Consider the following 16,396-nt stretch of genomic DNA (forward strand, 5'->3'; position numbering starts at 1 on the left):
ATTTTATTGTGTGTCTTCTAAATCACTGTCAGGAACAGGTTTTTTTTAAGGTTTGGTTTGGGTGACCGCTAAGTAGTTTTAAGAGACCGCAAGTGTTTCATTTAAATACCAAAAATTAGCCATAACTACATACAATCAACATAACATGAATTATTCGACAAGGCACACCTGTGACACTGATTGTGACAGCGACCAAACAGCCTGCCCAACACGGCCGCCGAACAAGTTTGCTGCACAATCAAACAAAGTGTGCTTGTTGGCTTCTGCTTATGTTTCCACACATAAAAACTGATCATTATGCGCCATAAATCAGAAATAAACATTGACGAGTATCGAAGGTGCACTTCTTTTGTGAATAACTCTTTGATTCAGCTGTTAGCTGTACCTCCACTTATTCTTTATTCGTACTATCGACAAGACATAGCGAGAAACAACCATTACTTTTCTTCTGTAGTTGCAAGTCCAAATTTTGGGAAACCGCTGGAGAAATTTGGGGGACCGTTTCGGTCCCCCAAAACACTGGTCAGGAACATCAACGTTCAATGACCCAAAACACAGTGCTTTGGTTTTGTACCGGATACAGGGGGATAACTGACTGATCAACGTCCGAGGCTGTTTAAGATATCATTTTTTACCCCTTTCCCATGTTTGCCACCAAGCAATACAATTCATGACAAACTGTCCTTCCATAGAAGTCAAATCATTCTTTGACCAACCATGTAGCACAACAGCTGCTGGTGTCTACACTTTCATACACCAAGGCGAAAGGAAAAATCACGGACAGTCTTTATTATTAGTGCTGTTTTCTTTTGGATCTTTAGCCAAATATGTTTAACTGACCACTCGAAAATAAAACTGAACAGGCCTAAATCATAGTCGGCAGCCGTGGCCGAGTGGTTAGCGCGTTGGGCTCGCAGCCGAGAGCCTGCATGTTCGACTCCAGCCACCCGCACTTGCTGTTGTTTCTCTGGGCAAGAAACTTTACCATAATTGCCTCTACCTAGTGATCGATTTCGAGTAAGGGAGCGTTCAAATATTACGTAACGCTTTTTTTCCGAATTTTTGACCCCTCCTCCCCCATGTAACGCTTTTTCACTACGAATTCAGCACAAAAAACTACTATTCCATACTCGAAAGCGTTACGTAACGTTTTGCTTGAACCCCTCCCCCCCCCCCGATGTGACGCTAACGTAACGCTTTGCATAAACCCCCCTCCCCCTCGAAGGCGTTACGTAATATTTGAACGTTCCCTAATGGGTAGTAGCCTACCAAATTCAAGTCATAAGTAGAGTAGACAACCGGAAACTGACATTGCCGGCGGCTGCAGCGTGGGTCAGGTGTATGTCGGATTACAGTGGCTCCGAGAGGGGGGGGAAGTCGGGCCAGTTTCCCCCCTAGCAAAACATTGTAAAGGAAAAACGAGTAGTTTTTTGTTTTTGCACTTTTGAGGGGGGCCCATTTTTAGTACTAAAGTAAAAATGTACGTACCAACTAAATAATCAACAAATTCTTAAATGAAGTGCGTAGTTCCAAGTATTTCTCACTCATTGTAAATGTCACTCTCGATGCTTCTCATCAAGAACAAATCATTTTCGTGTTATGGTAGGCGATGTTGAACACTAACAGCTTCAAGACGTAAAATCTGAAGCTGAAATGATTTCTGTATCACTGAACGGTTTCGATTGTATTGATAGTTTCAACTTGAAAACTGGTGCTGTTTTAGCTAAGCGGGAACTATTTTTGCTTGACACCTGAACCTTAACTTCAAAATCTGCGTTGGCCAGGCATAGGATGTTGTATCCAACATAAGTTATCTGGGAAAGTTAAAGGTATCAGTCCAAGCACGATTAAAGAAAGTAAATCCAGTATATTTTTTGTTTATGGATCATCATCAGTCGTCATCATCTCCGCCTGCAGCAGATTGCGCATCATCATGAGTTATTTGCTTCCAAAAAGAGTGGCGATTTTGAGCCAGCTATCCCATTGTCGCCAAGTTGAGTCCGGTCTACGATTGGATGTTGTCTTGCCATCGTTTTGGTTGTCTGCCGCGTTTTCTTTTTTCTTCTACTTTTCCTTCTGTGCAAACTTTGCTGATTCCGAATTGTGATCTTTTTGTGTGGCCGAACAGTTTTAAAACTTTTGATTTTATTGTTGCTGCAATTGGATGTAATTTTGTCATAGTTAAAAGATCTTCTGTTTTCGTGTGGTCAAGTAGCCTTTTGGTGGTCATGCTTTACATGATGTGATTTTGGAAGGTATAGTGAGTTTTTTCTTTATTTGAGTTTTTTGTTTATGGATGTTATTGTTTGGCTAAATCTAATTGGAATTCATAATGTTGCCTACAGACAGCGTTGTTCAAATGTCTTATCATTTTTGGACTGATTGAATTATCTGTAAGATTGTGGCATCTTTAAAGTTATAGCCCAGTCAGAGAAAAAATTCTGAAAAATCTAAAGAAAGCTGTTCTATCATCTTGCAAAGAAAATTGACTTCGAGAGGGTAATCAAGACGTGGTGCAGTCAAACCCAATGCTTTACATTACCCTTTTGCAATTGAAGCTCTAAAGACATTTCTTAAATGCATCAAGTTGGAACCAACAAGAGCTTGATCGGAAGCTGAGTCAATGCTAAAGTAGCCTACAACTAGTAGTTTTAAATTTGTGACTGCTTTGCATTATGTGGATTACGGTCCTAAACAAGATTCACTGATGAATTTAATGACATTAAAGGAAGATGTAATCTATATAAGAGAAAGCTGAGAAGAGTAGGCTACTACTCGCAAGCTAAAGTTGCCTTGGCAATTATAAATTTAAAAGAAAATGATTTTCTTTTCCTGAGGACAGAACGCTTTTATAACTCCACTTAACTAGCTGAATCATTCGAAGGAAATGTATTCTACCGTACATTGTAAAGGATTCGATAGTTGTTGGAATTGACAAATGTATCAACAAACTCAAACATATCGTCGATGAGTTTGAAATTCCATGAAAATTTCATCGTATGTCTGTTGTGCAGTTGCGGGCATGTGGGACAAATTTAAACCATTTGTAGGCTACAACAATGACATTTTTCAAGACATTTTGGATGAGTTGGTACTTTTGACAGAAAGCCACACAGCAAACTTCAGCTGCAAACCAGAACGAACCACCCCATAATCTCTACACAAGGAATTATTGATTGCAAATTTCGAAAGGTTTTTCCAAATAGTTTTGTTATGATTTTTTTTGTGTTCCAATAGCTACCTCCAACGGTTGCGCTTTGAGAACGTGGTTTTAGCAATTACTGAAATTTGTAAAGAATAGTTTGCGCTCCAGTAGGCCTATGACTCGAAACGGATTGAAAAGCCTAACTATACATGTTGTGCATCAATTCAAACGTCGCAAAATTTTATTATTTGATGCTGTGATCCGTAACTTTGCATTGCAAAAAGTCCAAAAAGGGTTGAATTAAATCAGGGATGTCCAGCCCACGGGCCAACTCCGTGTGGGAAAAAGTTTGGACACTCCTGAATTAAAAGCTTGGTTGAACTATTTTCGTTGCCTGTATTGTGGTTTACAAAGCTTTCTAGACAAAATAGTTTGCTTCAATGGCATTTTTGCTGCAAGTGTAATCCAGTGATTATTGTTGATTTTTACATTGAAGGAAGTTCTTTTCATGCTGAGGAAAGTAGGCTAGGCTAATTTCAGCTTAACACGAACATGCAACCCAAGATACAAATTAGTTGTATATTTGCTAAAAAATATTATGGGGCCCATTTTTCCTATTGTTTCCCGACCAGTGCTGATTTCTCTCGGAGGCCCTGTGTCGGAAGGCGTACACCGATGCATAACGCTCAAGTCCGCTTTCCCGCAATGCAGGATAAAGATAAACAAACAAATTAGCTTACGGTGTCGTGAAACTGGTTTTTGAATCTTTTTCCTCCCACTGATAACGCCTTTATAGGTTGTTCCTAGTAGTTTCGCTACTTAGCTTTTGGCCAGGGCTGGTTTACTGAGATTGGCAGAAGTTTACCGATTGTTGAAATGTTGCTGGGGAATTGTTCTATTCGTTAGGTGCCGCTGAATGGAGAGCAGTCCTGAAATGCGTTGCTCAAACGCACACCCCGAGAGTCGAACCAGCGCCACTTGATCAAGCTTTTTCGTTTGTGAAGTCACGCGCTAACCAACTGAGCTATCGGGGCGGACTTGAATGCAAACTTGCAGCGAATCTCGTGGTTACACGTCTTTTAAAAGCTGGATAAATGCAATAGGCCTATTCGGTAACCGAAATAACCACTTCCCTAACCCTCAAACCGCTAGGCTGCGGTTAACAAACTTTCAAATTTCCTATTTTCGAGTAAAAAACGTGTCTTCAAAACAGTAACAACCTTGAGAGCTAACAAAATGTACAAAAACAAGACTAAGTTTTCTGAAAGTCATCCTTAAGGGCCCCTCTCTGTCTTTATTGCTCAATTTGTGTAGCTATTGTCCTTTGGAATGTTAGCTTTAGCTGAATCGTGGTACCTTCCCCAATATTTTTTTCACAAGTTCCGCTGCTGATATGCGCACGTACCTTGTTTTAATAGCATCTGTTTCTATGCTAACATTTTCACAACAAAGATACAGGCGTTATTTGGTAGAATACATTCTTTACAATTGTACATTTGGCGTTGATGCCGCTGTTACTTCACACGGCATGCACAAAACAAGCAAAAAAAAAATTGAGAAGCGAAAGGTAATGTACAAAAAGAAAAGTCGAATACCATACGTGATAATTTTACGAAGGTTGTTGCACAGTATACTTCCATGTTAAAATTTGCGAGTCGCTTTACAGTTTATCAAGATACAGTATTATTGGTTTAGTCAAATTTACCAAGAATATCGAAGTATTATAGTACAATACAAAGTATGACAAAATGTACACAACAACCATTAGAACACCTTCATGGCCTATTCCCAAAGAGCAAAAACTGTCATTTTTACATTAAATCAACGTCTGCAGACGTTTAAATCAATGTAAAAATAACGGCTTTTGAATCTGGGTTGTTACCAAGGGAACCACCAATGCTAACCGCATTTTGAAGTTAAGCAGCTACTATAGGTGTAATTTAAAGAGTTTCGATAAAGTCCCGGTAATTTTGATGCTAATATACCAAGTGAGCTGTACGTGTCAACATGTGCAGGGTCGCCACCGAGTCTGGCTCACAAGTTACAACAAAAACTTCGGTGAACCACAATCTGGCAACATAATTTTTGTCTGAAATTGATTCGGCAGTGGTGTAACTAATATGCGCGTCAGGGGAAGAAATAAATGAAACATAATGAAAACCAAAAGTGGAACCAATTTATCACATTATGAAGCCAAACATCGTATTTTTGATATCAAAAGTGTTCAAAGGGAAACCTTCTTGGAAAGTTTGTCTTCAATTTCAAGTTATTCATGATTGTTGGCAAAGTATTTGCGAATTCTGGAGTGTTGTTATCGTGTTTGTCCAAGGTTCGTGTTTATTTTGGTCAGAACAATGACTTCAAAAACAAACGAGACTTTAAGAAAATTCAAAGAAACTGTACAGGCATCATAGATGATTCATAAAGATCAATACCACAATGATCAAACAATGTTGCAATTCGGCAAATGATTAGTTAGGACATCTGTAAAAAAGCAGATATTGCTTTATCGGCTCTGGTAGGGGCAGATTCAAGATGGCCGAATAAAAATCACGAGTAGAGAAAATTATCTCATCGTCACTCTGCATGTCTTCGGCCATCTTTCTTTCATTGGTCCTTTTTTGAGCAAGTTTCCTCTGATGGTCAACATAATTGTACAAGCCATCACGTAGAGCAGCTCTGTTCGGGTTTGGGCTATTTAACTGCGTCGACATGCCCAGTAAGAAGGAACGCAGGGATATCCGGGGAGCTACGTCATGGTCTGCAGAAGACTGAGGCTGTACGTCATCGGAATCTGAAAGGTTTCGCCAAGTTTTGAAATCGTTTAGCTCAGTGCAAGAAAATATTTCGAAAACGCATGAGGTTTAACAGACAATCCTACCTCCACGTTGGAACAAAACCTAGGCCAGGTAAAACAATCGAATCGATGATCCATTGAATAGAAGAAAGTATATGAAGATTTGAAACCAGTAAAAACAATATGCGGAATAGATCGAAACATATATTTACAATTACAGTTATTATTAGGGCAACCAAAAGTCAATAAAGTCAAAATTTTTCTGCCTTGTTCAAAGTTTATAAAACGTCCATAAACTAAATTTCAGGCTGACACGAAGAGAGGTTTCAAAGTTATTAAATAAAAAAAAAGTCAAATTTTATGGTTAGGTCAAAATTTTCTATTAACGTAGTTTTTGTTATCTCTATTGATATTTTATTAAAGCTATACAGATACTGATTTTTTGTTGCAATTTCTGTTGCTATTCTGACGTAATGATCTATTTGTTGCAATTTCTGAGGTAATAATCTTGCTTCGTCCACTACTGAATTGAACATTAAGTAGGCTAGGCGTGGAATGCAGATAACGTGGCCTTTGTTCTTGGTTAGGTGAATGCTCAAACCAGTATAAGTTTACAACTGTTTATTGAGTTTTAGCTTCCAGATGTTCTCAAATTTGTCTTTAGCTAGAAGTACAGTAGAATTCGCCTATAGTGACTTTGGCTATAATAGTGACACTTCGCCTATAGTGACACCTGTTGCAAAGTCCCGTTTGCATACGCAAAAGTTGAGTAGCATTTGGCTATAGTGACACTTCGGTTATGGTGACACTTTTTCCGCGGTCCCTTCAGGGGTGTCACTATAGGCGAATTCTACTGTATAATACTGCAAAAGCCTTTCAGTAATTTCGGGATATTTAAAGACATACTCCATATTTATCGTTTGCCGTTTTTCGAGTTACTTTCATTACCTCTTCGTTAGCTGTGGTGTCGTTGAGTTTTCCACATTTTTCTTTTATTTTATTACAAAAAGAAGATATCCTTACCTAACGGTTTGATTTCTAATATGCTTTGTATTTCGCATTGGAGTTGCAAACGCATAAAGTTATTTGTCAAAATTAGGTCAAAATTTGTAAATTATAAAGTCAAAATTTCAAGTTTTTAGGTCAAAAAATTGGTTGCCCTAGTTATTATATTTAATATACATTTAGGTTAGAAAGGTTTTTAATTTAAGGTGAATAACAACTACATTTGGTAATTCGCTCTTTTGGGCTTTTTTGCTTGGTATCGGACATTTTTGGTAGTGTTGATAGTATTTTATGCTTTAGTACATTTAATGTTTATTTTCATATAGGGCCCCGTTCGTGTTTAGCCATGGGAAGCGTTAACGTCGCGATCCCTATCAGCACACTACACAGTAGTAGCTGCAAATTCTACTAAAACTTCCTAAGATTCTTCAAAGACTCGATAAAAGAAGAGTACAAACATTTATCAAGGCATGCTATTTTAGATGGCAATTTCAACACCCTTTTTAGGGTCAATCCTTTGAGAACATATTGTATTATGGAAAATCGGAACATAGTGAAATTGCGTATACCTTCTCGAGTAATCGATGTTTCGTCTTCAGAATCCGAGTCAGGTTGTAACCTGCACATAAAAGGAATTGAAAAAAAGCACATGCTGTGAAAAAAAAATAACTAGTCTCTTCATATTAAGGATAGAGTGCCCGCCTCTGAACCGGTAGTGAGTTAAATACCTCGTCGGGTCATGCCAAAAACTTTTTAAAAATAGCACCAAATTTAGTTCCAGTTTAGCACCCAGCATTGAGGGAATAACTTTAGGGCAATAACTTCTATCTACCTTTACCAACGCTGAGAGCAACGCATATTTGCGCTTATTATTGCCAACATTATTATTTATTAGCACTATCTCTCTCTCCATTTTGTTTCAAAGAAGCTTGGTCTTCATTCTGAAACATCATGGTCGAGCAGAATTAATATCACTATAATTTAAGATATTTGTAGAAATCAAAATGTCGGATAGATTATAAAGACTTTGGTTAGACTGAATTGTTGATTTGTTGTCATCATATTGCACTCGCCTGGAGTCATCCACGCTAGCTGATGGTCCTGGTTCTTTGGTGGGCTCCGGTGAAAATATCGACTTTTCAGTTTTTCGATTTTTGAATTTTCGCCTGATCAAGTCCCAGCCTTTTCTTGCTGCAAAAACATTCTATCGATATAAAAGATGCGAGAATTTCACTCGATACAGATCCTGATGCAATAAGGATCAATGTTGAGAACAGTGATTAACACTTAATTGTGTTTTTCTTCTAACAACACCGAGACACCAAGTTGCACATTAAATAAAAAAAATTAAATTACATCATTCCACCACCCAAGGCAGTAGAGAGTTTACTTTTCATCTTTATGTCAAGGACTGCAATCACCTTTCGACCTTTTTGGCTCCACATCTCTTTTGGTTTTGGTTGATGATCTTTTGAACGTTATTCTTGAGCGTCGTTTTTTCTTGAGCGAACTACTCGGGTTTTCACCATCACCGCGTGCGCTAGTGGAAGAACCATCTGTGAAAATAACTTGATTTGATAATGAACATCTCTCGAGGTAGCAAAAATTAAGTTTTTACGGCAAATCAACGTCCGGAGACGTTGGAAAATGATTCAGGGTTAATAAAATGCTGTTTTGCCATTATTGACCGCCACGGGTAGAAAAGGGCCGAAACACGAAGAAATGGCAAGCCAGCCTTTTCATTACTTAGTTTAGCGTTTACGCTTATAGCGTTTATGCTTCTATTAATTACAGCGTTTATGCTTCTATTAATTACAGCGTTTATGCTTCTCCCCTTTGGTGTAATTATTCAATATCTGCTATTAATCGTCTGAAAGTTGCATATAACAACTCGTTCAGAATTCTGTTCAAATTGCCTAAAATTTGCAGCATTAGTCACATCCAAGTAAACCACAACGTGAACTCTTTTTATGCCCTGCTACGGAAGAGCATTGCTAGCTTTGTAAATCGGTGTTGCAGCTCTTCTAACTCCTATATCAAAGCGTTAATGACCTCTGAGTGTTTCGCTCGTTCAATGTATTTACAACATTATAACCGTACAATGCTTGTTGTTTGATTTTCAATTATTTTATTTGTATGTGTGTGCTGGCGTGTTTCTATGGACCTCTATCTTCTGGTCTGAACCAAATAAATAAATAAATTACTTAGCGGCAAACAGCTGCTTTTAGCAAAAATGTTGTATCAGCAGCGAGAGTACAGGTCAGGACGTCAAACATACAGTACCTTCAAACCACGTTAATCCAAGCTAGTTTGTCAACCTTATTCAAATTATAAAAGAAAACAGTTCAGTCGAATTTGCGCCAGAATACGGAATGGGATCTGATAAACATTTAAAACGTTTGTAAAAAAAATTACCAAGAATATACTGTACCTTGCCGGGACGAAGAACTGGACGAGGAACGCGGAACCTCCTCCTTGCCGTCAGCACCAAAGGTGATGAGAGTACATGTAGACATGTCGAGTATTGAACCACTTCTTGGAGTATGTGGCTGCAGTGAATGGATATCATTTTAGACCATGCGTCATTAGATATCTTGTCCATTTACAACGTTAGCTACAGACATTTTAAGATTAACGATTTTAAGTTGAAACAGAAAATGAGACAACCGTTGCAGAAACATGGTCAAATTAAGTTGAAAAACCAAGCTCTTACTAAATTATGTAAACAACTAAACATGTTTCTAACTGTCCAAGTGGATTGGAACCAAAGCCATCAACCTTCACAGCGAAGGATTTTTCACAGATGAAAAATTTTCACAACTTTTCACAGATGAAAACATAATCTGGTGTTAAACATCAGTTCTTTCTCGTACTCAAATTGTTGCTCGCCTCAAGCAGAATGGTATCATTTTAGGACCTAAATGTAGGCGGAGCATTCATGGCGATTAGAATATAAAAACAAATGATCTAGCTGCTAGAAACAAACCGTTGATTGCGAATCGTCACTGCTTTGGCTGGAAAGAGAACTTTCATCGCTTCCTGACGTCATCCGTAAACCCTTTTCTCTTTCTAACAGAGAAAAAGCATTTAAATTTTCAAAATGCCATGAAACAGTGCAGAAAGCTTTACCTTAGATTCGCCTAAGAGTGTCCAATTATGATATAGAGTTTGGAAATCTTTCGGGTTTTAGTAAAGCAAATTTTTTAAGTATTTTTTGACGAAAATTTTTCAACCACAAGGCCATATAAGCCTGGATTCGACAAAATAAATCCAATGCTAAAGAAATTGATAAACTAAGCTCGTTGCTGACACCAGGCGGCAGATGAAAGGTAAGCACGAAATAAAAAATTGCAGTAAATCTGAGATGAAGTTGTGTAAGCAACTCAATTTCCTTGTGAACTACGTGATTCAACGCTGAACTACAGTGAACGTATGTGATCCATGTTTTTACGGACATGCAATGAAGTTTCCAAGGTACCGGTACCATGAACTTCAATACACAGAGCACACAAATTTCCATCAATAAATTCCTCTACGTCACATTGTCCAAGAATCACCATCGCAAGATATCAACAAAAGACCGTTTCTTGCAGCACTGTATCACTGTTGCGGTTATTAAACTTGCATATAAACGAATGTAAGAAATTGTAAATACCGGATATATGCTGCTTTCTCTTAAAACGCCGGTTCGATCCGTGGTGGTAGTTCGTGCTCAGGACTTGGCGTATACGAAAACGACAAAGGTCATAAAGGCTTCGTGGATTCCTGGTTGCTGCAAAATTAAAAGTATTTCTGTTGGAAACTATACACAGCAAGCAATTGAGCAGAACATTTTTGTAGGGGCAAAAAAACGTTTTGACATGGACAGTTGGACACCTTGACGAGAGAATATGCACCGGGACTGATGTGCCGCAGTGACAACCCGCCTCGAGCTAATCTGTTCGCCAGATTACTTGACAAAAGTCTGAAACGTAAATAGTCTTGCGTCTAGTTGGCCGCGTCAAGATGTCGCTTAAACAGGTTCGTGGAGTAGATGAATATACTCAAAGAAGAGAAGTCATTTTATAAGCAATGTTGTGCTTAACAAATGCTCTGCACAGTTGAGAAGGAGTGGTCTTCCTGGCGTCTGCACTACCTGGCTACTCACTATAGAACAGCGAGCATTGTGTTTCGCTAACCATAACGGTGTACAGTCGATTGGTCGAAAGACATTTGGTCGACAGGACAATTGGTCGACAAGACATTTGGTCGACAGGACGTTAAGTCGACAGAACGATTCATTTTAGGGTTAGGTTAGGGTTAAGGTTAGTTAACTAACCCTAAAATGAATCGTTCTGTCGACCTAACATCCTGTCAACCAAACGTCCTGTCGACCAAATGTCTGTCGACCAATTGTCCTGTCGACCAACTGACCGGGTACCAACCATAACGGTGTAGCTTCCACACTAGCCATCAAGACTTTTTCTAAAAACATGTGTTTCTCGGCAGTCGAGTGTAGCAAGAATTGTCAGCGATAGACACGTATATCGTATAGTATATATCGTATATATATATCGTATAGACACGTAAGAATTGTCAGCGATAGACACGATTGTCATCGATAGACACGCCCATGAGGCTGGGCTCATCAGTGTCGCACCACTAATTGACTGACAAAAGCAGCGGTTGAGAACTATGTGGCATGAGTTACTTAGCGGTGCGATACTGATGAGCCCAGCCTTATGGGCGAAACACGTGTCTATCGCTGTCAATTCTTCCTATACTCGACTGCCGAGAAACAAATGCTCTGCATATAATTAAGAAATTGACTTGCTTTTCTATTGACTTTCTTAAGAGTGAAAAAGTGGCCAAAAAAGTTTGGAACTGTAAAAGCTGCATCATGTTACAAAACAACTTATGTAGTAAGTTTACCCAAATACAGGTTGACTATGTCAATGGTTATTTCCGAAGACTTGAAAAAAGTCTTCGGAAGGAACCATTGACTTTTCAACCCTTCAGCGCTGTTTCAGTACTATTTCAAAATTTGAAACAATCAAATTCACTTCGCTCTACTGTCAGGGTGACAGGTTGCAGAACACACAAAAAACCTGCTTAACATACGCAGGTGAGTGATCTTGTGCCGCTCATCATCTGATGGAGTGATCAAGGTTGCAAAGCTAACTGATAAAATATTTGAAGTTTCCCATTTAGACTGGCCCGTCCTTTTGATAACTTGAAGCTGATAGAATATGAAGATTTCAGTACAAAGAAAAAGTGAGGCTTTAATGCTGGGCCTCAGAAAATACAAATACAATCCTATGCCGTTAATCAGATGTTCAATAAGTCCAGCCAGCAATAGTGGCCTTTATTACGTCACTTCACCGTCTGGTTACATAAAAACAGATTTTGTTAGTTGGAAATACATGATTAAAAACTGAGGTAAATGTTTCGTTCATTGCTGAAATACAGGTACATCAGATATCACAGATATCAACACATTAAATACAAAGAGCTAAAATTGTACAATCTACTACTGAACTCATGTTCAGTGTCATCTACTTCAGTGCAAGTAAAATGTTTTCATCTTCAGATCATTTTACTCGCAATGAAGATCACAACAGTTTTCGAAACGTTTGCTGAACATGAGTTTAGAATGTACAATCTACGTTTTGGGCTCTTTATTTTTTATTTAAAGTTAGAAGGCGTCAGATGCAATTTGTAGGTCATATTCACAGACATGGAGATTTGGAAAAATTAGCTCTATTGGGGATGATACAGGGAAAAAGAAGCAGAGGTCGACAAAGATTAACTTATTTAAACAGCTTGAATCAATGGGCCACAAACACAACAGTTAAAACGAACGATTTTATACGAATGGCAAATGACAGAGAAGTTTGGAAGACCATGATCGCCAACGTCTGTATCAGATCAGGCACATAATCATCATAATCATCATTTTTTATCAGACTGACCAATGACCATGCGCGTTCCAAACCATTTTCCACCTAAAATTGTTGGAGAGTTAAGTGATTAAATTAATAAAACAAACAATTTGTTGTCTAAAATATATACTTGGTCATTTGAAGGCATGATTAGTAGCCCATCTTGGTTGAGAAGATTCTTCACAAAGGACTCGTGTTCTGGTGGACAAGCAGCACCGCAGTATATTCTGTCATAGCCCGGTGATTCTGAGATTCATGCAAAACAATCTGTGTAAGGACTTTTCCACGTTTTTTGCTATTGTGCAAACAACACACCTACTCAATTAGATTACCGGTGCAGCAAAAAAAAATGCTTGAACTGTTTTCAAAAGAAACGTTGCATAAATTCACTTGTACTAATTTTCCAATGACAAGTATTGACATTTTCAAATGATCACACACAAATCCAAGGGCAAAAGAAAAAGACATGATAGCAATTTTCAACTCGTAAAACAAAAATCTAAAAAAAAATTGCAGAACTTATTGAAAAGTTAGAATTACACAAATTTTAAACATTTGCGAGATTTTAGTGCAATGCACGACCGTAATTTAAGACTTCAATGTAACTTTAGAGTCTCTTGCTAAAACATATTTAGATCCTTAATAGGCGTTAAATTTCAGCATAGAAAGCATTTACTATGCTGTGCTCACAGTCTGACAAAAGACATGATCAAAAAGAAGTATGAGCCATAGAATATTGCTCTTGCAGGCTGAAACAATATATGTGTGTCTGTGTGCATAAAAATCACATTACCTGGGGCAATATGAAGGCAGTTTCCGACTACAAATTGCGGTTCACAAAATGTGTATCTAAACAAAAAATTAAATTAGCCTCTTTGTTTTAGGCAACAAATTTTCATTATTGACATACTTGAATAAAACTTATATGTACCATCTAAAAGAATCTATAAGCAAAAGTAGACAAAACTATGTAGCGGTACTCGTATTTTTCTATAAAAATGGTTCAATAATGCAAAAGTTTGAACAGTGTGCCAGAAACACAAACACTTAATAGTAAAGAAAATAATAACAATGCAGTTGAACAACTAAACAAGTCTACAGTATAAAAGCTACCTGTCAAAGCATGGGGATTGAGATATGAATTCTTTGATTTTCTTTTTTGCATAATCCACAACATCTTCATGTAGTTCTACTCCATGATTTATTCCACTGCTTCCTAAAGAGCAACATATGGATGGCAGCATATCACTAATATTTGTGAAATATGTTGAAAAAATTTATGGTCCACTCATTAGCCTATGATAGCATTCAGTTAATTGTGTAGAATACACAACAGTAGAGCACCACAGTAGAATTCAGCTACAGTGACATCTGTTGTAAACCCTATTTTTCAACTACATGTAAAATTTAGCCATAGTATTAGCAACATTTCGCTATGATGACACTTTTTCGAAGGTCTCTTCAGGTGTCATTAATAGGCAACTTCTACTGTATTATTTCTTCAAGGGAATCATTAAGTGTCTTGCCATGTTTACAGCCACATGCTCATGATCGATGTACAATGTGCATTGTACACCATCCAAGCACCAGTAAAATAATCTCACCATTTGACCACACATTTATTCAACACCTAGTTGAAACATCTTATAATCAAAACATTGAAGATACCTAAGATCAGGCCAGCTAATGTGCTAAAGTAGCCTGTCCCACTTCCAATATTAAGAAAAGAATGACCAGGCTTCAAGTCCAGATACGACAACACTTTTGAGTATATGCATGGAGCAGATAAATGAAGATGTTCATGCCTCCATGCTAAGTCTCTGTTAATAAATTATGTAAAATAATTAATAATTAAATAATTTATGAAATAATTAATTATTAAATGTTAAATAATTATGAAATAATATGATTATGGAAGTGGAAGGAGGATAAGATAAATAATACCTATAAAATATCTCATATTCTCTAACTCTAACCTTATGCAAAATGAACAAGAGTAAGACTTAAAATTCATTTGGAGCCCAAATACTTTTGATCCAGAAGCAGGGAAGAGAACAAAAAAGCAGTGTTTGTTGAGATTGCCAACAGTCGTGCTCATTGTGCAAAAAAAAAATTTGACTTTGACACTGTGACAGCTTAGCTGCTCTCATTGTGATGTTTTATTTTTAAATGGAGCATATATTTAGCAATCGAACATTTACAAAGAAAATGCTAATATAATTTCCAATCTTTATTGCAATAGAACCAAGTTCTAGCAAAAAATGTTTGAGTTCTGAATCATTATAAAACCTACTGATATGCTGAATCTTTAAATTCGTTCAAGTAGTAGAACCCTCGATCGACCGCTCTGAATATTTCCTCAATCTGAAATGAAGAAAAAAATATTATTACGTGTGAAAATGATGCATAATGAAAAAAAGAGTATCAATTACATGCAATAACATAGCCAGCCAAAGTATCCATCAAGATTTTTTTTCTTCTGCAGATCAGCAACAAATCCTACCACCCAGTGGTTGCCAAGCTCTCTTGTAAACTATAATATTGTGTTTAGAAAATTTGACTGTATAGAAAACTGTGTTGTCCACTATATATACATGATTGATGTAAAACAATCATTGCTTTAACTGTCCTGTCCTTGAATATATTTATAAGATACAAGACAAGTGTGACAGCAAGACAGTCCAATGGCAGCAGCACCTTGATGGAATAACAAGACTGCCTCATATTTTTGTTTTGTTTTTTTGTCTTGTTTTTTATATCTTAAGCGGACTTGAGCAACTATATCGAAAGCGAACTATATCGAGACTACATCGAAAGCAGACTTGAGCGCTATGCAACGGTGTACTACTGTAGGCCTTCCGACGTACACCTGACCCACGCTGCAGCCGACGGCAATGTCTGTTTCCGGTTGTCTACTTTACTTATGACTTAAATTTGGTACTACCCATTACAGTACTCGAAATCGATCAGTGGGTAGAGGCAATTATCGTAAAGTTTCTTGCCCAGAGAAACAACAGCAAGTGCGGGTGGCTGGAGTCGAACATGCAGGCTCTCGACTGCAAGCCCAATGCGCTAACCACTAATCAATTAATCTAGTCTAATCAATTAATCCATGATTAGACTAATTAACACAGAACACCTCACCAACAAACAGTCATCATTGTATTCAAGTAAAATTTAGCTGTAGTTACAATTGCACATACTAGATCTTGCTTGCATTTGCACACCACTAAACTGAATCACAAAGAAAAAACAGCCATATTACCTCTTTTGATGTGATATAGTTTGCATTTACCAGATTGTCAATCAATTCATCATTATTCTCTCCAGGACTCACAGCTCCTCCCATGATTGCTTTGGTAGAGTAGAATGAGTTCCACAGCAAATCAAGAAGATCTAACTTTTAATAACATAGAAGCAAAAACTGTAATTCCAGCTGCAGCAAGATCTTCAAACAAATTCACAGTGGTTTACACAGTATACCAGTGATTCTCAAACTGTGTGCTGCTACAGATTCTCAAGTGTGCC

The 16,396-nt window shown here is 37.7% G+C and overlaps 1 protein-coding gene across 1 annotated transcript; it reads right to left on the minus strand.

Annotated features, from left to right (window-relative positions):
- Positions 1–4,585: 4,585 nt before the first annotated feature.
- On the minus strand, positions 4,586–16,310 carry LOC145764661 (uncharacterized). The gene is made up of 14 exons (XM_082576308.1): positions 16,134–16,310; positions 15,162–15,232; positions 14,537–14,688; positions 13,982–14,084; positions 13,662–13,717; positions 12,999–13,114; positions 12,048–12,165; positions 10,603–10,719; positions 9,934–10,016; positions 9,379–9,496; positions 8,369–8,503; positions 8,021–8,138; positions 7,517–7,566; positions 4,586–5,939 (listed from the first exon to the last, which is right to left on the minus strand). Exons 1-14 carry the CDS (start codon positions 16,215–16,217, stop codon positions 5,617–5,619), a joined length of 1,644 nt encoding a protein of 547 aa, XP_082432434.1. The 5' UTR covers positions 16,218–16,310; the 3' UTR covers positions 4,586–5,616.
- Positions 16,311–16,396: the final 86 nt, after the last annotated feature.

This window comes from Aplidium turbinatum, chromosome 2 (genome assembly GCF_918807975.1).
Source record: "Aplidium turbinatum chromosome 2, kaAplTurb1.1, whole genome shotgun sequence".
Classification (NCBI taxonomy): Eukaryota; Metazoa; Chordata; class Ascidiacea; order Aplousobranchia; family Polyclinidae; genus Aplidium; species Aplidium turbinatum.